The following is a 15,528-nucleotide window of genomic DNA, read 5'->3' on the forward strand; positions in this document are numbered from 1 at the left end:
TGTATGGTGGATCAGTGATTAGCAATGTATGGTGGATCAGTGATTAGTATTGTATGGTGGATCAGTGATTAGCAATGTATGGTGGATCAGTGATTGGTATTGTATGGTGGATCAGTGATTAGTATTGTATGGTGGATCAGTGATTAGTATTGTATGGTGGATCAGTGATTAGTATTGTATGGTGGATCAGTGATTAGTATTGTATGGTGGATCAGTGATTAGCATTGTATGGTGGCTCAGTGATTAGTATCATATGGTGGCTCAGTGATTAACATTGTATGGTGGATCAGTGATTAGTATTGTATGGTGGATCAGTGATTAGCAATATATGGTGGATCAGTGATTAGTATTGTATGGTGGATCAGTGATTAGCATTGTATGGTGGATCACTGATTGGTATTGTATGGTGGATCAGTGATTAGTATTGTATGGTGGATCAGTGATTAGTATCATATGGTGGATCAGTGATTAGCAATGTATGGTGGATCAGTGATTAGTGTCATATGGTGGATCAGTGATTAGCATTGTATGGTGGCTTAGTGATTAGCAATGCATGGTGGATCAGTGATTAGCATTGTATGGTAGATCAGTGATTAGCAATGTATGTTGGATCAGTGATTAGTATTGTATGGTGGATCAGTGATTAGCATTATACGGTGGATCAGTGATTAGTATTGTATGGTGGATCAGTGATTAGCATTGTATGGTGGATCAGTGATCAGTATTGTATGGTGGATCAGTGATTAGCATTGTATGGTGGATCAGTGATTAGTATTGTATGGTGGATCAGTGATTAGCATTATACGGTGGATCAGTGATTAGTATTGTATGGTTGATCAGTGATTAGTATTGTATGGTGGATCAGTGATTAGCATTGTATGGTGGATCAGTGATTAGCATTGTATGGTGGATCAGTGATTAGTATTGTATGGTGGTTCAGTGATTAGTATTGTATGGTGGATCAATGATTAGTATCATATGGTGGATCAGTGATTAGCATTGTATGGTGGATCAGTGATTAGCATTGTATGGTGGATCAGTGATTAGCATTGTATGGTGGATCAGTGATTAGCATTGTATGGTGGATCAGTGATTAGCATTGTACGGGTGATCAGTGATTAGTATTGTATGGTGGATCAGTGATTAGCATTGTATGGTGGATCAGTGATTAGCATTGTATGGTGGATCAGTGATTAGCATTGTACGGGTGATCAGTGATTAGTATTGTATGGTGGATCAGTGATTAGCATTGTATGGTAGATCAGTGATTAGTATTGTATGGTGGATCAGTGATTAGCATTGTATGGTGGATCAGTGATAAGCATTGTATGGTGGATAAGTGATTAGTATTCTATGGTGGATAAGTGATTAGCAATGTATGGTGGATCAGTGATTAGCATTGTATGGTGGATCAGTGATTAGTATTGTATGGTGGATAAGTGATTAGCAATGTATGGTGGGTCAGTGATTAGCATTGTATGGTGGATCAGTGATTAGTATTGTATGGTGGATCAGTGATTAGCATTGTATGGTGGATCAGTGATTAGTATTGTATGGTGGATCAGTGATTAGCATTGTATGGTGGATCAGTGATTAGTATTGTATGGTGGATCAGTGATTAGTATTGTATGGTGGATCAGTGATTAGCATTGTATGGTGGATCAGTGATTAGTATTGTATGGTGGATCAGTGATTAGCAATGTATGGTGGATCAGTGATTAGCATTGTATGGTGGATCAGTGATTAGCAATGTATGGTGGATCAGTGATTAGCATTGTATGGTGGATCAGTGATTAGCAATGTATGGTGGATCAGTGATTAGTATTGTATGGTGGATCAGTGATTAGCAATGTATGGTGGATCAGTGATTAGTATTGTATGGTGGATCAGTGATTAGCAATGTATGGTGGATCAGTGATTAGCATTGTATGGTGGATCAGTGATTAGCAATGTATAGTGGATCAGTGATTAGTATTGTATGGTGGATCAGTGATTAGCATTGTATGGTGGATCAGTGATTAGCATTGTATGGTGGATCAGTGATTAGTATTGTATGGTGGATCAGTGATTAGTATTGTATGGTGGATCAGTGATTAGCAGTGTATGTTGGATCAGTGATTAGTATTGTATGGTGGATCAGTGATTAGCAGTGTATGTTGGATCAGTGATTAGTATTGTATGGTGGATCAGTGATTAGCAGTGTATGGTGGATCAGTGATTAGTATTGTGGCCTCCTGGGGTTCTCCTCTCCTCTCTGCTGCCACCTATGGGATGTGCAGTCCCTGCAACTCAGTCCTCTGCCCCTTTAAGAGTCTGTATTGATGGAGATTGTAGAAGTGAAACATATTACAGTAATCAGGGCATGCTGGGAGTTGTAGTTCGCCATCAGCTGGAGAGACATATTAGAGCTGTCAGAAGATGCTGGGAGTTGTAGTCTTGAATTGTGAAGCACATTTTGTGGAGCATAAGGAGTGAGGAGATCTGTGTTCCCTGTAGGGGAGGAGTGACCCCTGGGGGCCCGGCAGAGAACTACAGCGCCGCACGTTCCCCACACTCCATCCCAAGCCCTGAGTTCGGGAAGAAGTCAGTGGAGACAAATTAACCCCACTGCCCCCCCCCCCCCCCCCCCCCCCGCACTAGACACTCCGGGGTGTAAACGTCTCACCCTAAAGAGTTATGTCCTCTGGAGGGGCTGGTGACAGGAGACAGAATTCCCTAATGGTCTCCAAACTGTGGACCTCCAGCCATTGCGAAACTACAACTCCCAGCATGCCCAGACAGCCAACGGCTGTCCGGGCATGCTGGGAGTTGTAGTTTTGCAACAACTTCAGGCACCCTGGCTGGAAAACACTAGCCTAAGGTTGTCCAGACATGCTGGGAGTTGTAGTTTTGCAACAGCTGCAGGCACCCTGGCTGGAGAACACTGGCCTAAGGTTGTCCAGACATGCTGGGAGTTGTAGTTTTGCAACAGCTGCAGGCACCCTGGCTGGAAAACACTAGCCTAAGGTTGTCCAGACATGCTGGGAGTTGTAGTTTTGCAACAGCTGCAGGCACCCTGGCTGGAAAACACTAGCCTAAGGTTGTCCAGACATGCTGGGAGTTGTAGTTTTGCAACAGCTGGAGGAACACTGGTTGGAAAACACGAGCCGATGGCTGTCCGAGAATGCTGGGAACTGTAGTTTTGCAACAGCTGAAGGTCTTCAGTTTGTAAACCACTGCTATACGGGTCTCTGTTCATCCTGAGCCTCCTGTTTCATGAACAGACCGGCAGTGAAGACTTACATAATCTACGGAGACAGTGAATGATCAGGGTCTGTGGAAAGCTGGGTGATCATTCCTGTGTACATCATATGGATGGGGTGAGGAGCCCCTGGCGGTTCCTGGGTCTTAGTGCCACGGTGACCTCATTCACATCGGTTCCCAGACGCCGATTACTCTCCGGCTTGGCGCTATTGTTCTCAGGACAATGCCAGGACTCAACCATTGTCTGCAGGATCTGGGGGGGTCACACTCTAATAATGCCCCCCATTCAGGACCGCAGAGAATCCAGAGATAGGGGGGGATGGGCAGATGACCAGGAACTGGGACTTGTAGTTCCACAGCTTAAAAATGAATTAAAATATGGTGTGAACAAAACTTATATATATAAACATGGTGTGAACAAGGACTATATATATATATATATATATACATGGTGTGAACAAGGACTATATATATATATATATATATATATATATATACATGGTGTGAACAAGGACTATATATATATATATATATATATATATATATATATATATAAACATGGTGTGAACAAGGACTATATATATATATATATATATATATATAAACATGGTGTGAACAAGGACTATATATATATATATACATGGTGTGAACAAGGACTATATATATATATATACATGGTGTGAACAAGGACTATATATATATATATATATATATATATATATATATATATAAACATGGTGTGAACAAGGACTATATATACATATATATATATATATATATATATATATATATATAAACATGGTGTGAACAAGGACTATATATATATATATATATATACATGGTGTTAACAAGGACTATATATATATATATATATATATATATAAACATGGTGTGAACAAGGACTATATATATATATATACATGGTGTTAACAAGGACTATATATATATATATATATAACATGGTGTTAACAAGGACTATATATATATATATATATATATATATATACATGGTGTGAACAAGGACTATATATATATATATACATGGTGTGAACAAGGACTATATATATATATACATGGTGTGAACAAGGACTATATATATATATACATGGTGTGAACAAGGACTATATATATATATATATATATATACATGGTGTGAACAAGGACTATATATATATATATATATATACATGGTGTGAACAAGGACTATATATATATATATATATACATGGTGTGAACAAGGACTATATATATATATATACATGGTGTGAACAAGGACTATATATATATATATATATATATACATGGTGTGAACAAGGACTATATATATATATATATACATGGTGTGAACAAGGACTATATATATATATATGTATACATGGTGTGAACAAGGACTATATATATATATACATGGTGTGAACACGTCCTTACACAGAATGACTGCACTAGGTGTCCGTCTTTACCGATTTTCTTAGATTCACATCATGAACCAGGAGGCGCAGGATGAACAGTTTTATGGTGGGAAAACCATAGCTGGGGGGTCTCCGGAGTCTGCGGCATATAATGGGGAGATGGTTCAATACCTTATCCTAGAGACGGGGGAGGAACTTTCCCAGGAGAATCAGGAGGACAATGAGGCACATTGTCCTGAATGGTGGAGACGTCCTGGAAGATGAGTGCTGCCCCCTATGTCCTCCACCGGGGACCAGACAGTGCTGAAGGACAGCGACACCATCCTGAACAATGGTCACTGCGCCCTCATGTGGTCACATAGCGGAAGTGCAGTTAGAAGTTCAGTATAATTGTACAGTGAAAAGTGCCATAAACTGCGCCAAGAACGGCGCCTACATTTATCAAAGCGTATTCTTCCTAAAGTGAATCATTGCGTTTACACTTTTTTTGTTTTAGCTGTGAAATGTCGCAATTTCTATACGCAATTATTGTCAACAAAAAAATTATCATTTTACAGGAGTCATTTTTTTATTTTGGCGTTTGCAGCGGTAACTGTGGTAACTATTTTCTGCGCCTCCTTTTAAAAAATTGTCGCAATTTTTTTCTTATTTTAAATTTTTTGCACAAGCATCTCCAAAAAGTTCTCAACGTTCACCAGCAGAGACGTCACTTTGCGTTTTGTTTCCTGTAAAAACGAATTTTTTTTAAAATAGACATTTTTTCGCGCAAAGGGCATAAAAAGTCGCAAAATTGTGTGATATGGCTGAACCATAGAAAATTACGTACTGGCAAATTTTCTTTTTGGGGGGGAGGGGAGAAATTTCAGGAAATGTGTAACTGCGCAAAATGTAATAAACGACTCGTGTTGAATTAAATTGGCGCATATACGTATCGGCACCACAGAGAATAAGGTTGAAAAAAATAGTTCACCTGAACAGCAATGATAAAGTCTAATGATACATTAACATTAATGAACAAATCTTTTAGCTCCCACTTGCACTGATACACTGTAACAAACCCTCAGGCTGCAGCAGTAGTGCGGAGCATTATACTTCCCAATGAAACTAGTTAAAAAGTAAAGAAATAAAAAAAAAAAAAGTTTTCGAAATAATAAATAAAAATAATATTAATAAAATACAATAATAATTATGATAAAACATTATATTATTGTTGTTATTATTATTATTGAACAGTAGTATTAATAATAATTTGAATTACAATAATAAAAAAATATCATAATAACATAATTGTAATAATAAAATCATGATAATAACAATAACACTAATAATAATAAATTATAATATAATTACGATGATAAAATAATTATAATTAAATAATTATTATAATATTAAATACAATAATAATAATCATAATATAATTAATAATAAGAAAAATAACACACACCCCACTCACCCTAAATAAAAATGAATATAAATACTTAATATTTGCGCATAAAACACAAATAAAAAAAATTATTATAAATGACCCAAGCTATAAAAATACATCATTAATTGCCCCTTTAAAAAAAAAAAAGTGAAAATGACAGTATGTTAAAAGCTTTAAGAGTGAGCTGTTGTGGAAAAAGAAGGGAGACAACTGGATGCTAAGGGGTTAATAATATCAAAAGTTTTTACTTTTTATAATAAAAAAAAAAACGAAAAAAAAAAAAAAAAAAGGTTTCCATTCACTGACTGCAAGCAGATTTTGTGAGACATATTGTATTAGTCCTGATGATGTGACCGTCCTCTTCTTCTCAGGGAAGTTTAAGCTCCTGGATCAGGACCGGGATGTGCGGGAGCCGGTGCAGTATTTCAGCAGCGTGGAGGAGGTGGCGAGCGTCTTCCCGGACCGAGTCTTTGTGATGGAGGCGATCACATTCAGCGTCAAGGTCAGGTCAGGGGTCAGGGGTCAAGGGGACAGAAAGTAGATAGAAACAGTCCAGTACCACCGCCATAGGTCTGTAATCCCTTATTCCAGTGTTTCCCAACCAGAACGCTTCCAGCTGTTGCGTAACTACAACTCCCAGCATGCCCGGACAGCCATTGGCTGTCCGGGCATGCTGGGAGTTGTAGTTTTGCAACCTCTGGAGGTCCACAGTGTGAAGAACACTGATCTACAAGGCAAATCAAGGCTTCCCTCCCGTCGCAGCAGCCTTCAACTGTTCGGGCATGCTGGGAGTTATAGTTTTGCAGCAGCTGGAGGCACGCTGGTTGGGAAACTCTACCCTATGCGGATAGAGTGCGTAAAAACTTCCCTATGCTCAAGGGTAATATGGAACACAGACAAAATAATAGGTTTCCAACTCCAGAATATTTATAAATCTTCATACTTTATTGGTTTATATGCTAAAAACTGCATAAACTAAGAATGGTGACGCGTTTTGGGCAACACATAGTTCTTACTCCTGGCTAAAATATAAAAAAATACAAAAAGAATGTTTATACTATTATATATTAATGCTAGGATACTATTCAGTTCTTTTTGTAGTCTATATATTTCAGCCACGACTACAATATAAGAATGGTGACGCGTTTTGGGCAGCACACAGTTCTTACTCCAGGCTAAAATATAAAAAATACAAAAAGAATGTTTATACTATTATATATTAATGCTAGGATACTATTCAGTTCTTTTTGTAGTCTATATATTTCAGCCACGACTACAATATAAGAATGGTGACGCGTTTCGGGCAACACACAGTTCTTTCTCCAGGCTAAAATATAAAGAATACTAAAATGTGTATACTATTATATATTAATACTAGGATACTTTTCAGTTCTTTTTGTATTCTATATATTTTAGCCACGACTAAGATATCAGAAGGCTGACGCGTTTCGGGCAACACATAGTTCTTACTCCTGGCTAAAATATAAAAAGAATGTTTATACTATTATATATTAATACTAGGATACTATTCAGTTCTTTTTGTATTCTATATATTTAAGCCACGACTAAGATATCAGAAGGCTGACGCGTTTCTGACAACATGCCGTCCTTAGTAGTGGCTAAAATCTATCGAATACAAAGAAAACATTAATACTTGTACATATCCATACTGATGTACTATTCAGTTCCTAGTGTTCTTTTTTTTTTTTTTTTTTTTTTTTACTCTATACATTTTAACCATAAGCTATAAGAAGGCTGACGCATTTCGGGCAATACGTGGTCCTTAGTCATGGCCAAAATATATAGAGTACAAAAATAACTTAAATACTACTATATATTAATACTAGTATACAATTCAATTATATCTTTTACCCATGACTAAGCTATATGAAGTCTTGACGCATTTCAGGCAACACATGGTCCTTAGTCATGGCTAAAATATATAGAATACAATAAAGAATGTTAATACAGTTGTATAATAATACTAGTATACTATTCAGTTTTTAGTGTTCTTTATGTAGTTTATATATTTTAGCCACGACTAATATATAGAAAGGCTGACGCGTTTCTGACAACATGCAGTCCTTAGTTGTGGCTAAAATATGTCAAATACAAAGAAAACATAAATACTACTACATAATACTAGTGTACAATTTTAATGTTCTTTTTGCAGTCTATATTTTTTAGCCATGACTAAGCTATAGGAAGACTTGATGCATTTCGGGCAACACATGATGGTCCTTAGTCATGGCTAAAATATATAGACTACAACAAGAAAGTTTATACTATTATATATTTATACTAGTATACTATTCAGTTTATAGTGTTCTTTATGTATTCTATATATTTTAGCCACGACTAAGATAAGAGAAGGTTGACACGTTTCTGACAACACGCTGTCCTTAGTCATGGCTAAAATATATCAAATAATAAGGGGTGTGGCTAAAACATATAGAGTACAAAAGAACATTAAAAACTGAATAGTATACTAGTATTAATATATAATAGTATACAGTAAATGTTTATTTGTATTCTATATATTTTGGCCAGGACTAAGGGCCATGTGTTGTCAGAAATGCGTCAGCCTTCTTATAGCTTTAGTGGTGTTTAAAATATATAGAACACGAAAAGAACAGTAAAAAATGAATAGTATACTAGTATTAATATATATTAGTATACAGTAAATGTTCTTTTTGTATTCTATAAATTTTGGTCACGACTAAGGACCATGTGTTGTCAGAAATGCGTCAGCCTTCTTATAGCTTTAGTGGTGTTTAAAATATATAGAACATGAAAAGAACAGTAAAAAATGAATAGTATACTAGTATTAATATATATTAGTATACAGTAAATGTTCTTTTTGTATTCTATAAATTTTGGTCACGACTAAGGACCATGTGTTGTCAGAAATGCGTCAGCCTTCTTATAGCTTTAGTGGTGTTTAAAATATATAGAACACGAAAAGAACAGTAAAAAATGAATAGTATACTAGTATTAATATATAAAAGTGTTATTTTTTTATTTTTTTGTATTCTATATATTTGAGCCATGGCCAAGGACTTTGTGTTGTCTGAAATGCATCAGCCTTCAGTTTTTAGCAAGAATATCAATAAAGTATAAAGTCTTCGGAATAATCTTAAGCTGGAAACCCTATTATTTTGTGTGTGTGTCACATTAATAGGTCGGGGCATATGAAATAAGGGGGACTCTCTGCTCCACTTATGGAGAGGGGGCCATGGGGTCCTCCAGTCCTGATCAGGAGATGGGGCTCCTCCCTTATATAGGGTGAGTAATCTCTAAGACTGTGAGACAACAGGGGAGAGAGGGGCTCACACTACTGGGAACCCCAACCTCCCTGTACAGGAAGACCCCAAAAAGTTGGCGCTTGTTCATGAGTGATGTTCCACTTTTTCACTTATCTCCACTCAGGACTGAATCCGGCATCAGAGACATCAATAGTAACTGGAGTTGCCCTTTAAAGGGGTATTCCAAAGGGTAAGGGATAAGATGTATGTTGGCAGGGGGACCCCGCGATCACGGTGCAGCCCCAGGCATTCTGTGCCGAGCGCTGCCTCCGAGACGGGGACATGACATCACGGTCAGGCCCCCTCCATTCATGTCTATGGGAGGGGGCGTGACGGACGTCACGCCCCCTCCCATAGACATGAATGGAGGGGGCGTGTCATGGTGTGACGTCACTAAGGGGCATGGCAGTGACGTCATGTCCTCGTCTCAGAAGCAGCGCTCGACACACAATGCCCGGTGCTGCACCGAGATCGCGGGGGTCCCCAGCCGCGGGACCCCTGCGATCATACATCTTGTCCCCTACCCTTTGGATAGGGGATAAGATGCATAAACCCGAGGACCCCTTTAAATCCACAGATGTATAGTATCCAATGTTTTACGTCTCCTCTTTCTTCTAGGTGGTCTCGGGGGAGTTCAGCGAGGACAGCGAGGTTTACAACTTCACCCTTCATACAGGGGATGAGTTAACCCTAATGGGCCAGGCAGAGATCCTCTGCGCCAAGACGGTCAAGGAGAAGTCTCGCTTGAACACCATCTTGAGAAAATTGGGCAAAACCGCCACCCTGGGCAAACAGGTGAAGGGTAAAATGCCCTGTCTCATCTGCATGAACCACCGCACCAATGAGAGTCTGAGCCTTCCCTTCCAATGCAAGGGCAGCTTCAGCACCCGCAGCCCCCTAGAGCTACAAATGCAGGAAGGGGAACATACCATCAGAAGCATTATTGAGAAGGTGCGGCTGCCCGTCAATGTGGTGGTCCCCACGCGTCCTCCTCGTAACCCTTATGACCTACACATTATCCGTGAAGGTCACCGCTATAAGCTGGTCAGTATTATTTCTAAGACTGTGGTTCTGTGTTGTCTTCTACGTAAGGAGGAGGTGAACCCCTTCCACTTCCTGCTGCTGACGGACATGCCTCGATTCTCCCTCCCTGAGGGTCTTCTCTGTGGGGACCCCCATTTCGACAAGTTGGTGAGAGACTGTGCCTATTACTGCCAAGAGCAAAGGTTCAACCCCGATGAGTATTCCAAGGCTGTCCGGGAGACCAAGACGGACTTTGCAGAGGAGTGCGCCAGTCCGAGGAAAATCCGTGTCTGCTTACAAGGCTTCTCGGCCGGATCCATCAATTACACCCGGGAGGAGCTCAGTCAGGGTCTCCAGCGTCTTTCCTTGTGCGTCTACAGTGGGACCATCCCATCGGACGCAAGCCCCCAGGAATGCCGGGATATTTCTAGCCAAGTGTTGGGATCTTCTTCGGATAACTCAGACCTAGACAGAGAATACATGACCCCGGATTGGGTGGAACAGGATTTTAGGACTCAGGAACAATTAGAGATCCCTTATGAAGAACTTTGGACGAACCAGAATGTTGAGAACTATTCGGAGCCCAGCAGCAAGCCCATGGGCTTAGAAAGTGGCAACAAAACTCAACAAGACCTCATCTGTTTTGCCATGTCTCCTTCTCCCTTCGAGGGGAAGTCATGTTCACCTCCTCCTCCGGCCTTAACTATTGAAGAAGCAAAAACGGACACACCGCCACCAGTGCCGCCCAAATCAGATGCGGTAAGTTCAACTTATCCTATGTCCTGTCACATCTAGATAGAAAATGGAAAAAGAACAAAAAAACGGGGCGCTCTCTCGTATGATGTCGTCAATTAAAAAAAAGGGGGGGGGGGAGACCCATCACCTCACCTAATGTGCTGTACCGACCTGCTGGGTGCAAGCCCAACACTGGGTGGAGATCAGTGGATGCAGTGTGCGGCTCTGTCTCCCCTATCCGTGTCCTCTAGGGTACGGAATAATGAAGGAAGAATAGGTAGATAAAAGTGGGGAATTTGTAGAGCGCTCCTGTTAACAAAGGAAGGACTCAAGACGCCACGGTTGCACAGGACGATTTATTGAAATTTTTTCAGACAACAAGTTTCGACGCTCACATGCGCCTTCATCAGGTCCAAAAACAATTAAGTTAGGAGCATCCTGAGGTGCCGACTGTGCATGAGAGGCTAAGTCACTCACGCACAGTCGGCACCTCAGGACACTGCTAACTTGTTTATGGACCTGATGAAGATGCATGTGAGCGCCGAAACACGCTGTCCGGAAAAATATTCAAGAAATCGTCCTGTGTCGGTCCTTTGTGAGCAGGAGCGCTCTAAAAATTCCCCACTTTTATCTACCTATTCTTCCTGTCACATCTAGAGATGTTGGTAATACCCCAGGCACTATTCTCTGGTCTACATTCTCCTCCTTTAGCTTACATCTAGAGATGAGGGTAATACACGCAAGGCACTATCCTCTGGTCTCCATCCTTCTCTTCTAGCCACATCTAGAGATGAGGGTAATACACGAGGCACTATCCTCTGGTCTCCATTCTTCTCTTCTAGCCACATCTAGAGATGAGAGTAATACACGAGTCACTATCCTCTGGTCTCCATCCTTCTCTTCTAGCCACATCTAGAGATGAGGGTAATACATGAGGCACTATCCTCTGGTGTTTATTCTTCTCTTCTAGCCAGCATCTAGAGATGAGGTTAATACACGAGGCACTATCCTCTGGTCTCCATTATTCTCTTCTAGCCTACATCTAGAGATGAGGGTAATACATGAGGCACTATCCTCTGGTGTCTATTCTTCCCTTCTTACCTACATCTAGAGATGAGGGTAATACATGAGGCACTATCCTCTGGTCTACATTATTCTCTTCTAGCCACATCTAGAGATGAGGGTAATACATGAGGCACTATCCTCTGGTGTTTATTCTTCTCTTCTAGCCTACATCTAGAGATGAGGTTAATACACGAGGCACTATCCTCAGGTGTCCATTCTTCTCTTCTAGCCTACATCTAGAGATGAGAGTAATACACGAGGCACTATCCTCTGGTCTCCATTATTCTCTTCTAGCCTACATCTAGAGATGAGGGTAATACATGAGGCACTATCCTCTGGTGTCTATTCTTCCCTTCTAACCTACATCTAGAGATGAGGTTAATACACGAGGCACTATCCTCTGGTCTCCATTATTCTCTTCTAGCCTACATCTAGAGATGAGGGTAATACATGAGGCACTATCCTCTGGTGTCTATTCTTCCCTTCTTACCTACATCTAGAGATGAGGGTAATACATGAGGCACTATCCTCTGGTCTCCATTATTCTCTTCTAGCCACATCTAGAGATGAGGGTAATACATGAGGCACTATCCTCTGGTCTCCATCCTTCTCTTCTAGCCTACATCTAGAGATGAGGGTAATACATGAGGCACTATCCTCTGGGGTTTATTCTTCTCTTCTAGCCTACATCTAGAGATGAGGTTAATACACGAGGCACTATCCTCAGGTGTCTATTCTTCCCTTCTAACCTACATCTAGAGATGAGGGTAATACATGAGGCACTATCTTCTGGTCTCCATTATTCTCTTCTAGCCACATCTAGAGATGAGGGTAATACATGAGGCACTATCCTCTGGTGTCTATTCTTCCCTTCTAACCTACATCTAGAGATGAGGGTAATACATGAGGCACTATCCTCTGGTCTCCATTATTCTCTTCTAGTCTACATCTAGAGATGAGGGTAATACATGAGGCACTATCCTCTGGTCTCCATCCTTCTCTTCTAACCTACATCTAGAGATGAGGGTAATACATGAGGCACTATCCTCTGGTGTTTATTCTTCTCTTCTAGCCTACATCTAGAGATGAGGGTAATACATGAGGCACTATCCTCAGGTGTCCATTCTTCTCTTCTAGCCTACATCTAGAGATGAGAGTAATACACGAGGCACTATCCTCTGGTCTCCATTATTCTCTTCTAGCCTACATCTAGAGATGAGGTTAATACACGAGGCACTATCCTCAGGTGTCCATTCTTCTCTTCTAGCCTACATCTAGAGATGAGAGTAATACACGAGGCACTATCCTCTGGTCTCCATTATTCTCTTCTAGCCTACATCTAGAGATGAGGGTAATACATGAGGCACTATCCTCTGGTCTCCATTATTCTCTTCTAGCCTACATCTAGAGATGAGAATAATACACAATGCACTATGCTCTGGTGTCTATTCTTCCCTTCTAACCTATATCTAGAAATCAGGGTGATACAAGAGGTACTATCCTTTGGTCTCCATTCTTCTCTTCTAACCTACATCTAGAGATGAGGGTAATACATGAGGCACTATCCACAGGTGTCTATTCTTCCCTTCAAACCTATATCTAGGGATGAGAGTAATAAACGATGCACTATCCTCTGGTCTCCATTCTTCTCCTCTAGCCTACATTGAGAGATGAGGGTAATACACGAGGCACTATCCTCTGGTCTCCATTCTTCTCTTTTAGCCTACATCTAGAGATGAGGGTAATACATGAGGCACTATCCTCTGGTCTCCATCCTTCTCTTCTAACCTACATCTAGAAATCAGGGTGATACAAGAGGTACTATCCTCTGGTCTCCAATATTCTCTTCTAACCTACATCTAGAGATGAGGGTAATACATGAGGCACTATCCTCAGGTGTCTATTCTTCCCTTCAAACCTACATCTAGAGATGAGGGTAATACATGAGGCACTATCCTCTGGTCTCCATTCTTCTCTTCTAGCCTACATCTAGAGATGAGGGTAATATATGAGGCACTATAGTCTGGTCTCCATTTCACTCTTCTTGCCTACATCTAGAGATGAGAGTAATACACGAGTCACTATCCTCTGGTCTCCATTCTTCTCTTCTAGCCACATCTAGAGATGAGGGTAATACACAAGGCACTATCCTCTGGTCTCCATTCTTCTCTTCTAGCCTACATCTAGATATGAAGGTAATACACAAGGCACTATCCTCTGGTGTGTGTGTTCTTTCCTTCTAATCTACATGTAGAGAAGAGGGTAATACATGAGGCACTATCCTCTGGTCTCCATTTCTCTCTTCTAGCCACATCTAGAGATGAGAGTAATAACAAGGCACTATCCTCGGGTCTCCATTCTCACCCTCATGGTGGTATACGGTTTCTGGTGCCCTCTTTATAACCTCTTTAGAGAAACATCTAGTCAAGGGTTCTTGAGGACAATTGGGTACAGGAGCTCCCCTAATGCCCAACAAGGGCAGGTTAACTTTGAGCTCTGACCCCTTAAAAATCTTCCTCCTCGGAAAGTTGGGGGAGTGGAGGGGGTGTGGGGGTTCAGATTGGTTGAAGTTAGTCCTTATGAAAAGATACACTAGATCGGTGGTCTCAAACTGTGGCCCACTAGATGTTGCAAAACTTCAACTTGCAGCATGCTAGGACAACCAACGGCTGATTTACCTTTCAGGGACAGTGTGGATCCTTTGGAGAAGGCAGACAGGCTTTTGTCTGTTGGGCCATGCTGGGAGTTGAAGTTTTGCAACATCTTGAGGGCTACAGTTTGAGACCACTGCACTAGATACACTTCAGTTCTGTATTGACTTAAAGTCCCATAAAATACCTTGAGGGCCCATGATACACCGCTTGAGGGCCCTGGGTATTCCAGTCCAATCTTGTGCTCAAGGGATGGGGAACGATGCGAAGCTGTGGAGCAGTAAGTAACGACACCCCCCCCCCCCCCTGTCTCTTCCAGCAGTGGTATAGAGCGAGATGTATGGGATCAAGGAGTTCTGGACCTACGGATTACAGGGTATCTATACAAATAGGCCAGTGACTAAATCACTGATGGTCGCCCGATAGTAGTCGGTAAGATTTCCTCTTGTGTCTTGCAGGTGAGGGAGGAATGTCGTCTGCTCAATGCCCCTCCTGTTCCTCCTCGTGGTGGCAGATACTTCTCCTCATCCTCCAGCCCACCAGTCCCACCGCGTCTCCCGAAATCTCAGCTCACGCAGACCCACTCCCCCAGCCCGGGCCTGTCCTACTACTCTTCTGGGCTCAATGACATGTAAGTACTTTCTGAAAGCAATCAAAACTGGCTCTTCTAG

At 41.0% G+C, this 15,528-nt stretch overlaps 1 protein-coding gene across 2 annotated transcripts in view; it reads left to right on the plus strand.

Annotated features, from left to right (window-relative positions):
* The window catches only part of GAREM2 (GRB2 associated regulator of MAPK1 subtype 2), a gene marked incomplete at its 5' end in the record, with an annotated part of 96,975 nt that overhangs the window by 80,112 nt on the left and 1,335 nt on the right, over positions 1-15,528 (plus strand). Inside the window, 4 exon segments of one of the 2 annotated variants that reach the window (XM_056563666.1) lie at positions 6,450-6,580; positions 10,002-11,165; positions 15,177-15,233; positions 15,316-15,488. In XM_056563666.1, coding sequence (XP_056419641.1) covers positions 6,450-6,580; positions 10,002-11,165; positions 15,177-15,233; positions 15,316-15,488 — 1,525 coding nt within the window. 2 annotated transcript variants of the gene reach the window in all.

Source organism: Hyla sarda, chromosome 3, assembly GCF_029499605.1.
Source record: "Hyla sarda isolate aHylSar1 chromosome 3, aHylSar1.hap1, whole genome shotgun sequence".
NCBI lineage: Eukaryota > Metazoa > Chordata > Amphibia > Anura > Hylidae > Hyla > Hyla sarda.